The 20,946-nt window shown below is 35.4% G+C and overlaps 2 protein-coding genes across 2 annotated transcripts; both read right to left on the bottom strand.

Moving 5' to 3' along the window:
- Positions 1–2,025: 2,025 nt before the first annotated feature.
- LOC103720369 (putative invertase inhibitor) lies at positions 2,026–2,682 on the bottom strand. Its single transcript, XM_008810035.2, has one exon. The coding sequence runs from the start codon at positions 2,669–2,671 to the stop codon at positions 2,144–2,146; it is 528 nt and encodes a 175-aa protein (XP_008808257.2). The 5' UTR covers positions 2,672–2,682; the 3' UTR covers positions 2,026–2,143.
- A 10,175-nt stretch (positions 2,683–12,857) lies between these two features.
- Positions 12,858–13,544, bottom strand: LOC103720370 (putative invertase inhibitor). The gene has a single exon (XM_008810036.2). It carries the CDS (start codon positions 13,529–13,531, stop codon positions 13,004–13,006), a length of 528 nt encoding a protein of 175 aa, XP_008808258.1. The 5' UTR covers positions 13,532–13,544; the 3' UTR covers positions 12,858–13,003.
- Positions 13,545–20,946: the final 7,402 nt, after the last annotated feature.

Below are 20,946 nucleotides of genomic sequence, written 5' to 3'. Positions count from 1 at the left end.
TTTTTTATTTTTTATTTTTTTTGCTAAACCGAGTGATCTATACAACACGCGTACGGAAAATGGTCATTTCTTTCTTAGCTGCTCCATGCACACAAACCTTGCAGTTATGATAGCATTGTTTTGTTTTTTTGATGAAATGTTATAATAACATTGTTAACTCAATGTGCTGCCATACGTTAGTGTTGTTGATTCATGTATAGCAATTTTAATGGGCGGTTTTTGCCTCCCTTAGTATCAAAAAAAAAGTATAGCAATTTTAACATGACAGTTTCATCTTCAGAGTCTAGGTTTTGTCGTGCATTAGACGACTTTATATTTTCTTCTCTCCATATTCCTACTAACATTCCCAAATTCAAATCGTTGACTTGAATCTTGCTTTGTTTTCCATAGGTACTAAAAACAATCATGACTGAAAGAGAGAAATTACTAGAAGTATCAATTGGGCTCATCACACAGATTTACAAATTCACACAGATACCGACTAGCATTCTAACCCTTCCCCTTCCAATTGCTTCGATCATTATGACATTGATTGGATGGTATTTTTTTTAGGATTTTTTCATAAATCAGATTTACAGAGAGCTCGATAAAAATAATTAAGAAAAGTTTCTATATTTTCTAAAATAATTAATAACAGTTTCTACATTTCCTAAAATGATTAAGAAATTTTTGCTCGACTGATATATATATTTTTAGAATTTTTCACATACGAATACAGCTAAGTAAAAAATAATTAAAAAGAGTTTTTGCATTTTCTAAAATAATTAATAATATTTCTGTATTTTATAAAATAATTAAAAATTTTAGTCAGAAGAAAATATTTTCTTAAATAATTAAGAAGCAGAATTTCTGAAATAATTTTTCCTCTAAAAAATTTCTTAATGGGCAACTTCCAATAATTCTCCTCATAATTTTTTTCAAAAATAATTAAGAAGAGTCCAGTATATGGTGATATTTCCAACATCTTACGATGTATGGGAAATTTAAACAGATGGATTCAAATATTCTCCAAAATTCCACATCCCAAAAATATTTTGTACATTTCCCATATAGGTCTCGGTAAAAATTAATTTCTTCATTTCTTAAAATAATTAATAAGAAACTCTACATTTTTAGAACATTTAAGATATTTCTGCATGGAGGAAAATATTTTTCTAAAATAATTAATAATTGGTTTCCTAAAATATTTTTTCTCTAAGTAATTTTTGAATGGATGGCTTCAATATTTTTCTCATAAAATTTTTCTAAAACAACTACGCTTTTGTGAGGACTCTACGTGGGGATTCGAAATAGATGGCTTCAAATTTTTTCTAAAATTTTTACGCTTTTGTAAAATAAATTATGCAAAAGCATTAATATTTTTATCTTAAATATTTTCTACACTAGGACTATAAATGGAAACCATTCTGTGACTATGTTTTTCTAACATAATTTTAGATATTGACCCAATAGATTAATTTTGATGTGTACAAAATGTTTGCAAAAATCTAATAATATGGAATTTTGGATGGCAAATGCCATAATAAATCAAGATGTTCGTTTATTCCAACTAAAATAGAATACTCGAGAATAAGGACTGAGATGTTGTAATATTTTTGCCAATATATCAAAAATTTAAATATTCCTTTGTGGCTTATTTTCAATATTTGATACCTACAATCTTAAACTAGTAATACCACAAAAAATCTAACTGATGTCTCCATGCCTAATTTTTCACATGAAATTTGTCATTATCGTTCATTATTTCTTTGGCCTTTTACAGCATTTGAGCTCCCTCAGCTGGAGGACTTGAAAAGAAAAGGAGAAAAAACAAAAGAAAACCATGTAAATTGGAAAAGCAAGCAATATCAATCATTAATATTTTTATCTTAAATATTTTCTACACTAGGACTATAAATGGAAACCATTCTATGACTATGTTTTTCTAACATAATTTTAGATATTGACCCAATGGATTGATTTTGATGTGTACAAAATGTTTACGAAAATCTAATAATTTGGAATTTTGGATGGCAAATGCCATAATAAATCAAGATGTTCGTTTATTCCAACTACAGCATTTGTCCCTCAGCTGGAGGACTTGAAAAGAAAAGGAGAAAAAACAAAAGAAAACCATGTAAATTGGAAAAGCAAGCAATATCAATCATCCTAGAAGATTGGTGATGATCAGGGCAAGAGTGGAGAGCTCTCGGGAATCGTTATTCTCTTTGGTCAATGGTGACTTGACTTCCAACTCTGCAAATCCTTGCTCACAGTTATCACCCACATCCAAGGCCGCACTAAGATAAGTCTTCGCGTCAGAGTAGCGTTTGGATGTGATGGCACTAACGGTGTCTTTCAACATGTCAACCAAGTCAGAATACATAGTTGAACAATCACCCAGGCATTCCTTGGTTGCATCGTCGCTCGTCTTCTTCAATAGATTGGAGATCGTCGACAGGGTGCTCGTGGCATTGGCGTTGACCAACTTAGTGGCGATGACAGCCAGACCCTGGGTGTCAGCTGAGCCGCTTTTGGGATCAGCACTGAGAGATGCGACACAGAAGTTGTAGCTGAAGTTAGGGCTTCTTTCTGCCACTGTCTTGCATGTCTCCTGGACGGAGGCGCTGACAAGAGAGGAGCTTTGGTTGAGGATGAGGAGGAAGCAAAGGAGAGCTATAGAGGCAGCCATTATTTGTTGAAAGGAGGAGATGCGAAAGCATGGGGACTGGGGAGGGGAGAGCATTGTTTTATAGGGAATTAAAAAGAATTAATTATCCTCATGCATAAATTATTTTAGGGAACCATATAAATTTTAGAAAATATTTAAAGCTAGATTTGTTAAAACTATATAACAGCCGTAAAGATGTTTAGAAATAACTAAAATTATTTAAAAAAAAAATGCTATAATGAAAGGCCTCCATTTATAATCCCCATGCAGAAATTATTTTAGGAAAAGATATTCGTCCCAAGTATAAATTATTTTAGGAAAGCATAGAACGTTTAGAAAATATTTAAAGCTAGATATGTTAAAATTGTCAATATAAGTAAACGTATCTATATATGTACAATTATTTAAATATGATAGAAAGATTTCTAGAAATATCTATAATTATTTTAGGAAAATGAAAAAATGGAGGGGCATCCATTTATAGTTGCCACATAGAAATTATTTAAGAAAAATGTATTTCTCCCGCGCAGAAATTATTTTAGGAAAGCATAGAAGTTTTAGAAAATATTAGAAGCTAGATATGTTAAAATCAACCGAGTGCATTAAACATATCTATATATGTCAAACTTATCTAAATATTTTAGAAAGATGTTCATAAACTACTAAAATTATTTTAAGAAAATACAATAATGAAAGGCATCAATTTACAGTTTCCACGTAGAAATTATAGAAAAACGATACTAGCTAGGAAAGCATAGAAGTTTTAGAAAATATTGGAAGCTAGATATGTTAAAATTAACCAAGTGCATTAAACATATCTATATATGTCAAACTTATCTAAATATGCTAGAAAGATGTTCATAAATTACTAAAATTATTTTAGGAAAATACAATAATGAAAGGCATCAATTTATAGTTTCCATGCAGAAATTATTTTAGAAAAAAGATATTTGTTCCCTTGCATAAATTAATTTAGGAAAATATAGAAATTTTAGAAAATATTTGAAGGTGTCTTCTTAATTATCAAAGTATGTTAAATATATCTACAATGTTAGTAGGAATCTGAAGGTCGTCACCCATGGAAAACCATTAGAAATTTTACCATGCTCAGGAATCTTCTTAATTATTTTAGAAAAATTATTTTCCGCATGCATAAATTATTTTAGTCAAGCGCATAAGTTTTAGAAAATATTTTAAACTAGATATGTTAAATTATCAAAGTATGTTAAATATATCTACATATGTTAAAATTATCTAAATATGCTATAAAGATGTTTAGAGATATATAAAATTATTCTAACAGATGCAATAATTGAAAGGCATCCATTTATAGTCCCCACATAGAAATTATTTAAAAAAAGATATTTGTTCCATGCATAAATTATTTTCGGAAAGTGAAAGATTTTCAAAAAAATATTTGAAGCTAGATATGTTTAAATTATCTAGGTGTGTTAAACATATTTGTATACATTAAAGTTATATAAATATGCTAAAAAGATGTTTAGACATACCTAAAATTATTTTAGAGAAATACAATAATGAAAGGCATATATCCATTTATAGTCCCCATGTGGAAATTATTTGAGAAAAATATATGTATTCCAATACATAAACTATTTTAGGAAAGCGCAAAAATTTTAAAAAATATTTGAAGTTGTCCATTTAGACTCCCCACATAGAGTCTTCATGATCCAAAGCCATAAGAGTCTAAGACATATCACCATACTTGAATCTTCTTAATTATTTTTTAAAAAAATTATTTGACGCATGCATGCATAAATTATTTTAGAGAAGTGCATAAATTTTGGGAAATATTTGAAGCTAGATATGTTAAAGTTATTTAAGTATGTTAAACATATCTATGTTAAATTTATCAAAATATGCTGAAAAGATATTTAGAAATATATAAAGTTACTTTAGTCCTCACGTTGAAATTATTTTAGAAAAAGGTATTTGTCCTATGCATAACTTATTTTAGAAAAAAAAAGAAAATAGTTGAAGTTGTACATTTAGAGTCCCCACGTTGAGTCTTTATACATTAAAAGTTGTTAGAAATATCACCATGCACTGAAATCCTCTTAACTATTTTTAGAAAAAAAATATTTATCCTTGTGCATAAATTATTTTAGGAAAGCACATAAGTTTTAGAAAATATTTGAAGCTAGATATGTTAAAATTATCTAAGTATGTTAAATATATCTATATATGTTAAAGTTATCTAAATATGCTAGAAAGATGTTTGGAAATATCAAATTTTTTTTTAAAAAAAACAATAGTAGAAAGGCCTCCATTTATAGTCCCCACATAGAAATTATCTTAGAATAAAGATATTTGTCCCCATGCCTAAGTTACTTTAGGAAAGCATAGAAAGTTTAGAAAATATTTGAAGCCATCCATTTATATTCTCCACGTACAATCTTCATGCATGAGAAGCCGTTAGAAATATCACCTTGCTCTAGTATCTTCTTAATTATTTTAAGAAAAAAAGTAGGAGAAAAACTTATTTGAAGTCATCCATTTAGAAATTTCTGAAAAAAAGCAATTATTTTAGAAAGCCTACTTGTTAATTATTTTAGACAATACATGTCAATTTTTTTTTAATTATTTTAAGAAATGCAGAATCACATATTAATTATTTTATGAAATGCACAAACTCTTTTTATTTAAATTTTGTGGGACCTTATTTAGGAAATGCACAAATCACTTTAGGGATATAGAAATTTTAGAGAACATTTGAATCCATGTGTTCATATGAAACTTATTGCATGTACATTAGGATGGCTGAACTTTTCATTTCTTTATGAGTTTTGCATTCTTTCTCCCTATTTTGTAAAAATCTTTAATTTATGCTATTAAGTTTTATAGATATGATCTCTCTCTCTTAAGTTTTCTTTCTCCCCCTTTTAATGTTCCTGGATTTGAGAATAGTTTTTAAATAAAACTTTCAGTCCTAATAATTCGAGATGAGTATTTTCTAAGCATGTTTATCTTAAAAATATCAAAAACTTTACAAAATGGAATTGAAACCAAATATGAGTTTTGTCAAGTATCAGAGTATTACAACATGTATCAAAGTATTAAAACATGTAAGGCATCACAAAGAGATACATCAAAATCAATCCATTCTATCACTATTTCTGTTCTAACTAACTTATTTACAATATGAGAGTCATTTATTCATTTTGCTCCAATTATGTTTTTTTGAGATAAGCAAAGTTATGATCTAATTTTCAACTTTCTTAGTAATTTCAAATTTGAATCTAAATACCCAAATACTGATTTATATTATCAAGTATTGATTTTGGATACCTAAATTTTTTTAGATCCTTATTGACTAGTAATTATTATTCTCTTAGGAATTCAAATTTTCTTATTTCCAATATTAGTAATATTTTTAAGTGAATATGAATGTGCTATGGGTCCTTTTGTGACACAATAGTTATATTTTATGAACTAGCCGTTATTATTTAGGCACAAATGGGTCGACTCGACTTTTTCAGGAGTCGACTTGTGATCTTTAAAGGCCGGCTCCACTTTTTTAGGGATCGACTCGAGAAATTGCTCATTTTTGCCGCGATGTCTTTTGTATATGGTTACTTTTGAGGTCGACTTAACTATCTTTAGGGTTGACTCGAGTTGACTCATGATCCACTAGGGTAGACTCGTGAAAGGGCAGTTTTTTTTTTGGTATTACGGTAACTCACGTCAACCTGGCATAAGTTCTACCATCAGAGTCAAAAGAAATAAGAGTACATAAGGGAAGCGAAGTCAGTCTCTGTCCATAAAATCTCTTTCGAGTGGTGAGCAGTAAAAGAGGCGACCCAGTCTGCTGCCAACTTCGACTTCCGATACACGTGGGCCATCTGGAACGATCTGCAACCAACCATCAAGCTCTGGATATCCCTGAGTAGGAGGTGACCATCGCCTTGTCGCTCCAGCGTTGTGAATCTACTCAATCACTGTAATCGAGTCCCCCCTTAGGATGATACAATCTGACCCTAAGATCCTTCTTACATAGGTGACTCCTCGTAATCAAGCCCTATTTAGGAAATGCACAATTTGTTTAGGGATGTAGAACTTTTAGAGAATATTTGAATCTATCCATTTAGAGTCCTCCCACATCGGAAGTTGTTAGAAATATGATAGGACACTAGACTCTTCTTAATTATTTTAGGAAAAAAGTTATGAGAAAAAATTATTCGAAGTCGTCCATTTAGAAATTTCTTGGAGGAAAAAATTATTTCAAAAACCTCCTTCTTAATTATTTAAACATATTTTATTCCACTTAGAAATTTCTTAATTTTTAGAGAATATTTGAATAATATCATCAAGTGTCCACAAATATTTAAATGAGGTTGCTACACAAATAATACGTAACAATTTTTGTAGGTAAACATCTTATTCCTAATGAAGGTGAGTATTGTATAACCTTCCTATGGATATCTTGATTGTCTCCGAGGTCATTGCTTAGCTCTATCATTCGAAACCTATTTGGCTGGAAATCTTGCATAAGTCAAATTTGTTGGATCTTCATACATTTTATTTGCTTCAAACCATTGTGTTAATTATTTTGTTTTATGAATCACATGTCGTGCATTTCCATCTTTTATTTGCTCATTATTATTATTAAAAATAATCTATCGATTTGGAAAATGATGATCGCTCAACTAGGGAATGTTGTCTGGGCATTTTGAACCCAACAAGCTTTTATTGATGATATATATCTACAATTAAGATACTATTTAATCTCATCAATCTCTCGATATTGTGGTTGTCCATTTGTTAATTAGGGGACATTATTATTCTTAAAAGTAACAATTATTGTGTTAGAGCCTTTATAGATATATTTTTACTTTTGTCGAGCAACAATTTCTATATTTATGAGCACATGATATCAAAGAAGAAGGTTTGGATTATGTGGAACCACCCAAGGTTATCCACAAGTTTATTACTTTTGATTGTCATGCGGCTATTATTTATTATTTGATATTAGACATATCCATTACCATCATTTTTTATCTAAGAATTAAATTTCTTTGGGTATTTTCTATCGTATTTGCTATTATTCATACATGGAGTAACTATATTCTATACATGCATGACAAGGGCCATGAATCATGTGTGAGACAACCAAATTAGAAAGTTGTGGACCATTTTGTCGGTCGGGTATTTCTACACTAAGAGTCAATTTCTTCTGCAACTCAACATTTGTCGTCTTCAAATATAGTATCTAATAAATGTACGTGGGGTAATTCTCTCTTTTGGAACTCAACCTTATAAAGATATACAATTGTTATACAAATTAATAATAATCATTAAGATATGAGAATTATAAATATTTTTAAAGTTTTTCAAATTAAGAATTGTAAGAAAGATTTTTAGTTCCATACTTTCCAATATTTTTTTGAATATTTTTCACATCCTTTAAATATTGTTTTATTTTGATGTGAAACACTCTCGCCACAATATTTTGGGAATTTGCTATAATGCCTCTTTTGTTTTAGTCTAATTTGGATTGTTAGTGAATTTGATTAAAATATCTAATAGACCTATAGAACAAAAGACAACCATAGCATCTTGACAATTTTAATGTGTGTACGTGGGCTACCATAGAAAAGGTAAAATATATAATTTTTTGAAGACTATAAAGATGGTAATTGGGTCGGGTTGGACCAGATATTTGTCGGATCAGATACAGGATAAGTAAAAACTCTCTCAGTCCCAATCCAACTTGTTTATTAAATGGGTCAAAAATATAGACCCAAACTTGACTATTTTATTAAACAGGTTACCAAACACAACATATAATTGGTTAAATCAAGTTAAATGGGTTAAGCATTGGCCCCAGGTGGCAATAGCAAAAGTTTCACCAGCAGTTACAACATTATGTAGATCTGGGTCTAATTTGATAAGAAGTTTTGTTTGATTATACTGGACCCACTGTAGTCTTCTTTAATAGTAGCATAGTTATCAACAACATATTATTGGAAGAGCTGACCTCTCCTGTAGAAGGGTTTTTCCTTTGGATGCATGAAATTGCAATATGTAGGCATAAAATTATCTCATGGAAACATAAACTTTATTTCCCACCTCCCACCTTCATCGGTACATGGAGATCCAACACCATTTTTGTGAAAGATAAAAGATCTCGTCCATCCAAAGCATTGTAAACAATCTTACTTCCATCGAAGTAAGTGAAAACATTTAATTTATATTGTCCCTTATGCTCTATAATTTTTGACCTTGACATATCAAATTGGCCATTCATGAGTGATTGCAGGACAGTTGTATCAAGTAAGTTAGCTACTCTTTTCTAGCTTGATAATATAGAAAGAACATCGGATCATTCTTTGAACTTTCGTTTTTTTTTTATCGATCCATATTAAAGAATTACAATAATGATAAATAGAAGTTGGTTCTCCAAAATCCCAGATCGCAGTAAAAGCTCTGTCTAATTATTAGAAAGTGATCATGATCTTCCGAAGGCACTTCATATTTAGTATTATCAATGTCTAAATCATCTAATAAAGCAAAATGAAATTATATTAACCATCCTGATTATATAAAACTATTATTATATATAACAAGATATTTTGTAGATTAATTATTTTTTCGGCTTTGGACTAACCAAGATCATGATTCAATCTAAGACGAACAAAATCTCATGCATAAGCTTGTGGAGGTTATCTCATTGCAAGATTAATCTAAACCATATCTTAAATGTCTAATTTATATGTTACTCTTATGAAAACAGTTTTCACTTACATAGTGCATTTTTCTTAAATTCAAGCTACCATTATTCACATAATTATGTTTTTAATATATGATATATATAATAACTGCATAAATATATTCGTACTGAAAATCGTATAACACATACCATCACATGCTAAATCAAATTTATCAATGTAAATTTTACATTGTAAATCCAACCGTACAAATTAATAACTATATATATTTATAATGATAACGAAGTACATAAATTCTTGCCTTTACTGCAATTCAACATAGCTAAAATGCTACTAATCGACATCTCAATTTTCCACACAATCTACACCTTGTTTAGAAACTGCGGCATCAAGAACCATGCTTTTTTTTTTTGCTAAAAACGGAAGTATCATATATAACTTGTAAGGATACAACTAAGGCCCTGTTTGGGGAGCTTTTGGCACTTTCTGGCCCTCCAAAAGTACTTTTAGATTAAAAACTGTGTTTGGTAAATTTTTCAAAAAGCTGTTTCAGCTTTTGCGGGAAGCTGAAAACAGCTTTTGGGAGGAAGCTCCAATTTGGAGCTTTTGGGAGGGAGCTGTTTCAGCTTTTTCGGAAAGCTGTGTTTTTGACAAAAATGCCCATATTAAAATAACATAATTACATAGTTTGTCCCTTTATAAACCTAAAAATCTGCTGGAGCCAAGAACCCTAGCCGTCAGACTCCCTTCCATAAGAAAAGGTATTTTTCTTTTCAATTTTTGTATGCATCTCTTGAACCACATTTTAGAAGAAATTTTTTTTAATCCTTTTCCATACCTTCCAAAATCAATCTATTGTTTTTTTTTTTATCATCAACCTCGCGGCCCATGCTGAGGTCCTCCTCGAGCGTGGACCACGAAGAAGAGTCCCTAGACCACGAAAAATTATTTTATGGGAAATTATGGGAAATTATTATGGAAAATTATTTTATACTAATAATTATAATATTTTATACCTTTATTTTTGTGTTATACTATAAATATAATATCATATTATATTATATCATAATACATTAATATGCTATGTTAAATAATTTAATATTATGTTATATTATGAAAAATTATTTTATACTAATAATTATAATATTTTATACCTTTATTTTTGTGTTATACTATAAATATAATATCATATTATATTATATCATAATACATTAATATGCTATGTTAAATAATTTAATATTATGTTATATTATGGAAAATTAATTTATACTAATAATTATAATATTTTATACCTTTATTTTTGTATTATACTATAAATATAATATCATATCATATTATATCATAATACATTAATATGTCATGTTAAATAATTTAATATTATGTTATATTATGAAAAATTAATTTATAATAATAATTATAATATTTTATACCTTTATTATTGTATTATACTATAAATATTGTATTATATTACATTACATTATAATACATTAATATGTTATTTTAAATAATTTAATATTATGTTATATTATGAAAAATTAATTTATAATAATAATTATAATATTTTATACCCTTATTATTGTATTATACTATAAATATTGTATTATATTACATTACATTATAATACATTAATATGTTATTTTAAATAATTTAATATTATGTTATATTATGGGAAATTAATTTATACTAACAATTATAATATTTTATACTTTTATTATTGTATTATATTATAAATATAATATATATTATATTATATCATAATACATTAATATGTTATGTTAAATAATTTAATATCATGTTATATTACCAAATATTAATTTACTCTAATAATTATATTACTATTATGCTATATTAACATAATATTATTTTATATTACAATAATATTATACTATATCGTATATTTATGTATTAATTTATATTATGTTTTATTATGTTCTGTTGTATAATACTATGCAATGTCCTTTATGGTAATTTTATCATATAAAAGTACTTTCTCAGTTTGTTTACCAAACACAAAACAAAGTACCAAAGCACTTTACGAATGTAGTTACCAAACAGAAAACAGCTTTTTATAACAGCTCTACTTCAAACAGCTCTACTTCCAACAGCTTTACTTTTAACAGCTCTACTGCCAACAGCTCCCCCAAACAGGGCTTAAGAAAATCAAAAAGCAACACATTGCGGAGAGCACTAGGCAACTCCGTCTCTCCCACCTAGAGGTGGTCTTCGGAATGATTGGCAATAAAGGACGCCACGCAATCTGCAGCCCCATTGGCCTCTCTAAACATATGCTTCGCCTAAAGCACCATCCCATCACAAATCATGGTCCGGATATCTTTCAAAAGTAGGTGGTAAACGCCGATATCTCTCAAGAACCCTGCTCAGCTGTTTCTCTCTTGCAAATTATTTCTCTACAGAACCAAACACATTATTAGAGTAAAACTATAAACTGGGAATCAACTACCTAGAACCCATTATTGGGGTCCACCAGGGGTTGCATCCCCCAAACCCCGCTTCCACAACTCTTTTATCCCAACTAGAGAGAAGAGAGAGAAATGGTTGAGAGAAGAGAGAGCGGGAAGGAAGAGAGAGAAGGGAAAACCTTCTCCCCTTCTCAAACAGGGAGACATCTCCCCCTCTCCCTCAACCCGAGCCATGGAGGAACCCATGGATGGCGGCCCACAGCAGTCCGGCCCCGGTGATGATCGCCGACCCTAGAGACATCGACGGCGACAGAGGTCTGCCGGACGGAAGGAAACGGGAAAGGGAAAAGAGGAAAGAATGAATGGCTCGGCCCTTCTCTTCCTCCCTTCCCTTTCAACCATGGTGGGCGGCCAATCGCTCTCCGTGCGTCCAAGTGACAAACAAGGGCGACGGTGGCTGACGGTGGCCGGCGGCGATCGGCAAAAACCAGCAAGAAGAAGAAAACAGGGAATGCCCTGTTTCAAGCTATTCCGGCAGCTCGCCGGTCCAAATCAAACGACGACAACGACAATGGAGCTAGAAAACCAGGAGGAAGAAGTGGATTGACCCATTACCTCAGTCCAGCGAAGCATCAAGGATGATCGGACGAGCCTTTCCGATGGAATTCCGGGGCTTGGAAATTGGCGGCGCTTCGAGGGTTGCGATTGCTTCAACAGAAGAGAAGGAGAAGACATAACTAGTTGGATTTCCCCTAGATTTGGCCGGTGGTTGGATCACCTCTAATCTCTCGGAGTCACCGGCACGATACCTCCCACTATCGGTCGATCCTGGTCGACCACAGCAGATGCTAATGGGCCTGGCCTCTTCAGGTCGGCCCATTAACCAACAAATTGCGGGCTTTTACAGGTCCATGGTATCACTGAAGGTTATCTTGCTTTGCAACTGATGTATTTAGAGTTAATCTTAAATATTACTTTGTGGCTTATTTTCAATATATCAAAAATTTAAATATTACTTTGTGGCTTATTTTCAATATTTGATAACTACAATCTTAAACTAGTAATACCACAAAAATTCTAACTGATGTCTCCATACCTAATTTTTCACATGAAATTTGTCATTCTCATTGATTATTTCTTTGGCCTTCTACAGCATTTGAGTTCCCTCAGCTGGAGGACTTGAAAAGAAAAGGAGAAAAAAAAAAGAAGAAAACCATGTAAATTGGGAAAGCAAGCAATATCAATCATCCTAGAAGTTTGGTGATGACCAGAGCAAGAGTGGAGAGCTCTCGGGAATCGTTATTCTCTTTGGTCAATGGTGACTTGACTTTCAACTCTGCAAATTCATGCTCACAGTCATCACCCACATCCAGGGCCGCACTAAGATAAGTCTTCGCGTCAGAGTAGCGTTTGGATGTGATGGCACGAACGGTGTCTTTCAACGTATCGACCAAGTCAGAATACATAGTTGAACAATCACTCAGGCATTCCTTGGTAGCTTTGTCCCTTGTCTTCTTCAATAGATTGGAGATCGTCGACTGGGTAGTCGTGGCCTTGGCCTTGGCCAACTTAGTGGCGATGACAGCCAGACCCTGGGTGTCAGCCGAGCCGCTTTTGGGATCAGCACTGAGAGATGCGACACAGAAGTTGTAGTTGATGTTAGGGCTTCTTTCTGCCACAGTCTTGCATGTCTGCTGGACGGAGGCACTGACAAGAGAGGAGCTTTGGTTGAGGATGAGGAGGAAGCAAAGGAGAGCTATAGAAGCAGCCATTATTTGTGGAAAGGAGGAGATGCGAAAGCATGGGGACTGGGGAGGGGAGAGCATTGTTTTATAGGGAATTAAAAAGAATTAATTGCTCTCATGCATAAATTATTTTAGGGAACCACATTAATTTTAGAAAATGTTTAAAGCTAGATATGTTGAACTATATAAATATCTTAAACATATCCATATATGTTGTAGTTATCTAAATATGCCATAAAGATGTTTAGAAATAACTAAAATTATTTTAGAAAAATGCTATAATGAAAGTCCTCCATTTATAGTCCCCATGCAGAAATTATTTTAGGAAAAGATATTTGTCGCCGGGCATGAATTATTTTAGGAAAGCATAGAACTTTTAGAAAATATTTAAAGCTAGATATGTTAAAATTATCAAAATGTAATTAAACAGATCTATATATGTAAACATATCTAAATATGATAGAAAGATATCTAGAAATATCTAAAATTATTTTAGGAAAATGAAAAAAAGGAAAGGCATCCGTTTATTGTTGCCGCATAGAAATTATTTTAGAAAAAGGTATTTGTCCCATGCATAAATTATTTTAGGAAAGTGTAGAAGTTTTAGGAACTATTAGAAGCTAGATATGCTAAATTTATCCAAGTGTGTTAAACATATCTATATATGTCAAACTTATCTAAATATGCTAGAAAGATGTTTATAAATATCTAAAATTATTTTAGGAAAATACAATAATGAAAGGCATCCATTTATAGTTTCCACATAGAAATTATTTTAGAAAAATATATTTGTTCCCTTGCATAAATTATTTTAGAAAAGTATAGGAGTTTTTGTTGCCCAGATAGACAACCCAAGAGAGGGGGGGGGGGGGGGGGTGAATTGGGTTTTAAAATAATCTTACAATTTAAAACGATGTGGATGACTAATTAAAGCTATTGCAAGTTGTTCGATTAATTGCTATGTGCTGTGAGTGATATGAGAGTAAGAGAAAGAGAGACAATCAATCACAAACACCAAGTTTTATAGTGGTTCGGAGCTAACCCTTGCTCCTACGTCCACTCCCCAAGTCTCACTTGGGAATTCACTATAACCCCTTGGATTACAGCCGGTTGTTTTCCAAGCTCACAACCAAACTTGTTGTTTTACGAGCTCACAACGAACTCGGTCGGTTTTCCCAGGCTCACCGACTAGAACCAACCCCGATTGTTTTCCCGGGATCACAATCGAACCCTTACACGTTGGTTTTACATTCGGCTCACCAACCAACCTCTATATCCTTGATTCAATCCCCCGATTGAACCAAGCAAAGACAATGTGTAGATGAAAAGAACAAACAGAAAAATACAGCTTCTCAAAAGCAGATAAATGGCAATATGAACAATAACGAAGTTAAGAGCCCTCAAACGCTTTTAAGTTGGAGAAGAGGAAGGGCTTCTTGAACTTCGGGTCTCCTCTTGAATGTGTAGTCGACTTGAATGCAGGAGGAGGCTCTTTCACTGTTGGAAAGAAGTAGGTGGATGCAGTTAATGCTGCTCTTCCCTCTTTTTCGTTGAAGAACAAGTTGCAGAGATTGAAAGCTTGATTACTTGGAGTGGAATGGTTGTTCTCTGCTTTGCTACAGTCCTCTGTGGCTATTTAAACCAACCCCCACGGAAACTAGCCGTTAGAGAGCTTTTTCTGCCCGTTCTGCACACTCTGTACACCCTGACAATGTGTCCGTTGGTGGGTTGGAGTCGACTCGCGCGATCAGGAGTCGACTCGACTGTAGCGGGAGTCGACTCATGCTTTTCTGGAGTCGACTCGGCAACTGTTTCGGATTTGAATTAAAGTACCCTCTTAGGCTGGGAGTCGACTCGTCTTGACCTGGAGTCGACTCGCCAACTTCTGGAGCTGACTTGGCTTTCTCGGAGTCGGCTCATCCCATGGAGTCCGTGGATCAATTTTTGAATTTGGTCCACTCGAGTCGACTCGACAATCCTGGGAGTCGACTCGGCGCTCAGAGCCCGAACTCCCTATCTTCTGTCTTTTGCCTCGTCCAGTCTTGGAGTCGACTCAAACTTCCCCGGAGTCGACTCGGCTCTCAGTTTTCGAAACACTGTCTTCTGTCTTTTTGATGTAGAGCTGCCTTGGAGTCGACTCTAGCTGTCTGGGAGTCGACTCGAATCTCAGAGACAGTAAATTGGTCTTCTGTCTTCTTTGTGGTTGCGGAGTCTCGGAGTCGACTCGCGTATTGCGGGAGTCGACTCGAATCTCAGAGTTCGAAAAACGTTCTCTGACTTTTTCCTTGTGTTCCTCTGAGAGTCGACTCTCACTTTCTTTGAAGTCGACTTGCTAACCATCGGAGTCGACTCGCGTTCCACGGGAGTCGACTCGAATCTCAGACCCGAAAACTGCTCTCTGACTTTTCTGCCTGTGGCTCCTTGGAGTCGACTCTTGCTACCCTGGAGTCGACTCGGTGAACATCGGAGTCGACTCGCGCACTTCAGGAGTCGACTCGCTGACAGGTTTTGAGTTGATGCTTTCTGTTCGTCTGTCTGTTCTAAGTCGGAGTCGACTCGTACTTATCCGGAGTTGACTCGAGCCCGTGCCAGTGAACTTGATACGCTTGGAGTCGACTCGTGATACTCTGGAGTCGACTCGAGTCTCAGATTTTGGTTCAGGCTGACTTCTTAACTTATCCAAAATATTATGAACCAAGTCTAGAGACACTTAGACACGATTTTCACTGAAACACTTAATTGAATTCATTAGTAAGCAAGAGATATACTCAAATGCTTTGAGCTCATCAAAATCAAATAGGGTTTTAATCAATCACTCCACAATCTCCCCCTTTTTGATGATGACAAAACATTGAGTATATGTAAAGTGAATTGCTCAATAAACAATGAAATAAAATCCATAATTGAATTCAAATGTCTGGTAATTCAATTTATCCAAGCTTGAAAGGAGTGAAACAATAAATTTCGGAGTTAAAGCTCCCCCTTTCATTTGGAATTATATAAGCCTTCATATTATACAATCAATTGTTTGGCTTATATATCTTTAATGATTTAGCTTGATTAATATTCAGATTCTCCCCCTCAACATATGCATTCTACTATGTTTTGATTCTCTGAATTTTCTTTTAATGCTTTGAAGTTTTTGAACTGAATTTTTTGTTTTTAGAGGGAAAATCTGTCAATTTGTTCTTGTGTAGGATTCAGCTAATCTCCGAATATCCCTTGAATAGATTCTGGAGATTACTACATTAGGAGCCCCAAAAGAGAGATAATGAGCCTCGAGGTACCAAATCCACTTAGAACAAATTTTGTGTGTTTTAACAGTTTTTTTTGATTTTCATTGATTCCTTTTACATATTTTATACATATTTCTCCCCCTTTTTGTCATCGTATCAAAAAGAAGGTAAGCACACACAATCAATGGCACAACCAATCAATCATCAAATGGCACAGAATTGAAGAAAATATGGCTACTCATTGTATTGATTTGCATGTAAATACATTTGAGAGTACAAAAAAAAATAAGGCAAAACAATACAGTCAAAACAAAACACAAAAAGTAGCTATGGTCTCCTTGAGGATGTAGCTCCTCCTCTCGAAGATGTATCTCCTCCTCTCGAGGACGTATCTCCTCCTCTCGAGGACGTGGCTCCTCCTCTCGAGGATGTATCTCCTCCTCTCGAGGACGTGGCTCCTCCTCTCGAGGATGTAGCTCCTCCTCTCAATCTGCTCTGCTCCATGAGGAGGGTGACTGCATCTGTAACATGCCCGAGCTGAGTGATAATGGACGAAGTGGCTCTGCTATGTGTAGTAGAGAGCTCAGTCACCGACGTCTGAAGTGCGTCCAGCTTGTCGATGAGCACATTCGACAAGCGCTCGGCCCCCTCGGTAGTGGTGTGCATGTCACGACCGATGTCCTCCCTCATCTGTCGAGTGGTGCTCGTGACCTCACTCATGCTATGAAACTGGGCCTGGAGCAAAGTCCTCATGTTGTAGATCTCTTCCCGCACATGAGCCGTCATGTCAGTCACGGCCGTTAGGGAAGGGACCAACGCTGAAGATGGAGCGGGAGAGGGAGCAGGCACCGAACCTCGGAGCTCCCGAAGCAACTCATCCCTCAGATCTCGGACTATCTCCTGCCGCAGCTCCCGGAGCTGCTCAGGAGCGATGCGGACCTCCATGGATGGTGGAGCCGAGGAGGAGGGTCCGGCGGAGGTGGTAGGAGCAGAAGTGGATGGAAAGTCTGGTAAGTCGGGAAGGTCAGAGTCTGGCTCAGGACTGGGGGAAGGTCTGGTGGTCTGTGTGGTGATGGAAGACTTCCTAACCCATGTCCCCTCTCTCTTCCGAAACCCCATCCTGTGTAGGGTCCCTGCACGCGTGCGATCAGTCCATCGCAATGCGCGAAAGGGTTCCCCCTCAGGGATAGGAATCTCGTACTCCCTAAATAACAAGGTGAAGACCATACCGTAGGGCAAAGTGAGCCTAGGTCTGTCTAGTGGCTCACACATGTATCGATATATGAGTTTGGGGAAGTTGATTGGGGTGTCATGAAGCATGTAGAACATGAGAGCTAGGTCTCTCTCAGATACAAAGTCAAATCTCCCGGTCTTAGGGAAGATGGACCTAGACAATATACTTAGGAGGATCCGCATCTCAATCGGAAGTGAGCTAGCGGATACCTCGTCTAAGGGTGACTGGGGTGGATGCCCTAGAACGGCCGTAAGGGCCTCAACCCTGTCCTCGGGATGTGTGGGAGCCACCCCTACTAGTGGAAGGTGGAGGATGTGGGCAATAAGATCCTCCGTAATGAACAGAGGGACACCGGCTACCGTGCCCTCGATACCCCCATCTCCCCGATGGACGGTACCGTAAAACTCTCTAATGAGCCCTGGATATGTGGGGAGATCTAAGGTGAGGAAGTACTCTAAGCCCTGTGCCCTAAGTCTATCACTTATAGTGAATCCTTCCCGGGAGAGATAGTCGAAGTCGACATATCTCCCGGTGGTGACGGCCTTCCCGGCTAATGGCCTCGCGGGAACCGCCCTTGGCGGGGAACGAGCCGGAGGTTGTGGCCTCGCGGGATCGTGCCGAGCCTTGGAGCGCCTCTCGGGACCGGCCTCGGGTCGGGACCTCTTCCGGACTACGGTTTTACGCGGCATAATGACCTAGAATGGGATGAAAACCTAAAGGATGGTAAAAGGTCGACGGAGAAGGCTTGGGAACGACCGGGGACGACCTAGGAGTCGGCTCTAGGGCTTGTGAACAGTGGCGGCTGAGAAAGAAGTGTTTTCGAAACGACAAAGTTAGGGTTAAAAAGTCGGATCCCGACTGCGAGTCGACTCCACTGAGTCGCGAGTCGACTCGACCTCGAGTCGACTCCAGAATATGCGCGAGTCGACTCTCCTTATGCGCCTGTAGACCTCGAGTCGACTCCCGACTATATGAGAGTCGACTCCCCCTCTGCTGCCATCTTTGCGAGTCGACTCCCGCAAATGCGCGAGTCGACTCCCGCAAATGCGCGAGTCGACTCCCCCTTAGGAGCCGACTCTGAAACTTACTCGAGTCGTCTCTAACTTTGGCACGCACCTAAAAATCATGTTATGTTCGTGCCGAATGAGGGAAAATCACTAAATTATGATCTGATTTGATGATCATTGAAAAGAAACTCTATTTTAACCACAATCTAATCATCAAAATCAACGAATCTAGTGGAAACTACCACTAGGATGGATCAATCACTCCTAATCCCCTCCTAAGCACACTAAACCTCTCTTCACTTAGGGGTTTTGTAAAAATGTCTGCTAATTGATCATCAGTACAAACAAATTGTAGTGTCACATCACCATTCAGTACATGATCTCTTATGAAGTGATGTCTTATCTCAATGTGTTTAGTTCTTGAATGCTGAATTGGATTTTTAGTTAGATTAATGGCACTTGTATTATCACAGTTAATAGGTATTTTATCTTGTTTAATGCCATAATCTTCTAATTGTTGTTTGATCCATAAGATTTGAGCACAACAACTCCCGGCTGCAACATATTCAGCTTCAGTAGTAGATAATGCAACCGAGTTTTGTTTCTTGCTAAACCATGAGATTAGGTTTTCTCCTAGAAATTGACAAGACCCGCTGGTACTTTTTCTATCAAGCTTACGTCCAGCGAAGTCTGAATCTGTGTATCCTATTAAGTTTAGGCTAGATTCTTTAGAGTACCATAACCCTATATTCTTAGTTCCTATTAAGTATTTAAAAATTCTCTTAACTGCAACTAGATGTAATTCCTTAGGATTAGCCTGATATCTAGCACACATGCAGACACTAAACATAATATCAGGTCTACTTGCAGTAAGATACAATAAAGATCCTATCATACCTCTATACAGTTTCTGATCTACAGATTTACCTGATTCATCTTGGTCTAATTTGCATGATGAGCTCATGGGGGTGCTGATTGACTTGTTTCGCTCCATATCAAACTTCTTGAGCATCTCCTTGATATATTTGGCTTGATTGATGAAGATGCCTCCTTCAGACTGTTTGATTTGAAGCCCGAGGAAGTAGTTCAGCTCTCCCATCATGCTCATCTCAAATTCACTCTGCATCAAATCAGCAAATTCTTCGCAGAGGCGATTGTTAGTAGCACCGAAAATGATATCATCAACATAAATCTGTACTAGTAGCATATCTTGGTTTTTCTTTTTCAGAAATAGTGTTGTATCTACATTACCCCTAGAGAACTCATGTTCTAGTAGGAATTTGCTAAGCCTCTCATACCATGCTCTAGGTGCTTGTTTTAAACCATAAAGTGCTTTGTTCAGTTTATATACATGATTAGGGTATTGATGATTTTCAAAACCAGGAGGTTGTTCTACATATACCTCCTCATTTATATACCCATTTAAAAATGCACTTTTTACATCCATTTGAAATAGTTTGAAGTCCTTAGAGCATGCATATGCTAATAATAATCTAATAGCCTCAAGTCTAGCTACAGGAGCAAAGGTTTCATCAAAATCTATACCTTCTTCTTGATTATAACCCTTTGCTACTAGTCTAGCCTTATTCCTTATAACAATTCCATTTTTATCAAGTTTATTTTTATAAATCCATTTAGTACCTATAATCGGATATTCAGAAGGTCTCTCTACTAGATTCCATACCTTGTTTCTAGTAAATTGGTTTAATTCTTCTTACATTGCATTTATCCAATTTACATCATTTTCGGCTTCTTCTATATGTTTGGGCTCAAAGTATGAGACGAAAGCTAGATGGTTATTTAAATTCCTAAGAGATGCTCTAGTCCTAACCGGTTGAGATGGATCATCTAGAATTAGTTCCTTAGGATGCCCGTGAGCATACCTCCAAGCTTTAGTTAGCCCATGATTCACAATAGCCTCTTGGCTTGATGATGCTCCTTCAATCAATTTTTGATTATCATCTT

The sequence above is a fragment of the Phoenix dactylifera genome, unplaced genomic scaffold (genome assembly GCF_009389715.1).
Source record: "Phoenix dactylifera cultivar Barhee BC4 unplaced genomic scaffold, palm_55x_up_171113_PBpolish2nd_filt_p 000026F, whole genome shotgun sequence".
Classification (NCBI taxonomy): Eukaryota; Viridiplantae; Streptophyta; class Magnoliopsida; order Arecales; family Arecaceae; genus Phoenix; species Phoenix dactylifera.
This window is presented reverse-complemented; position numbering and strand designations above follow the sequence as displayed.

Excerpts from the sequence above, each read along its gene's own strand:
- LOC103720369 (XM_008810035.2), bottom strand. The coding sequence starts at position 2,671 with ATGGCTGCCTCTATAGCTCTCCTTTGCTTCCTCCTCATCCTCAACCAA.
- LOC103720370 (XM_008810036.2), bottom strand. The coding sequence starts at position 13,531 with ATGGCTGCTTCTATAGCTCTCCTTTGCTTCCTCCTCATCCTCAACCAA.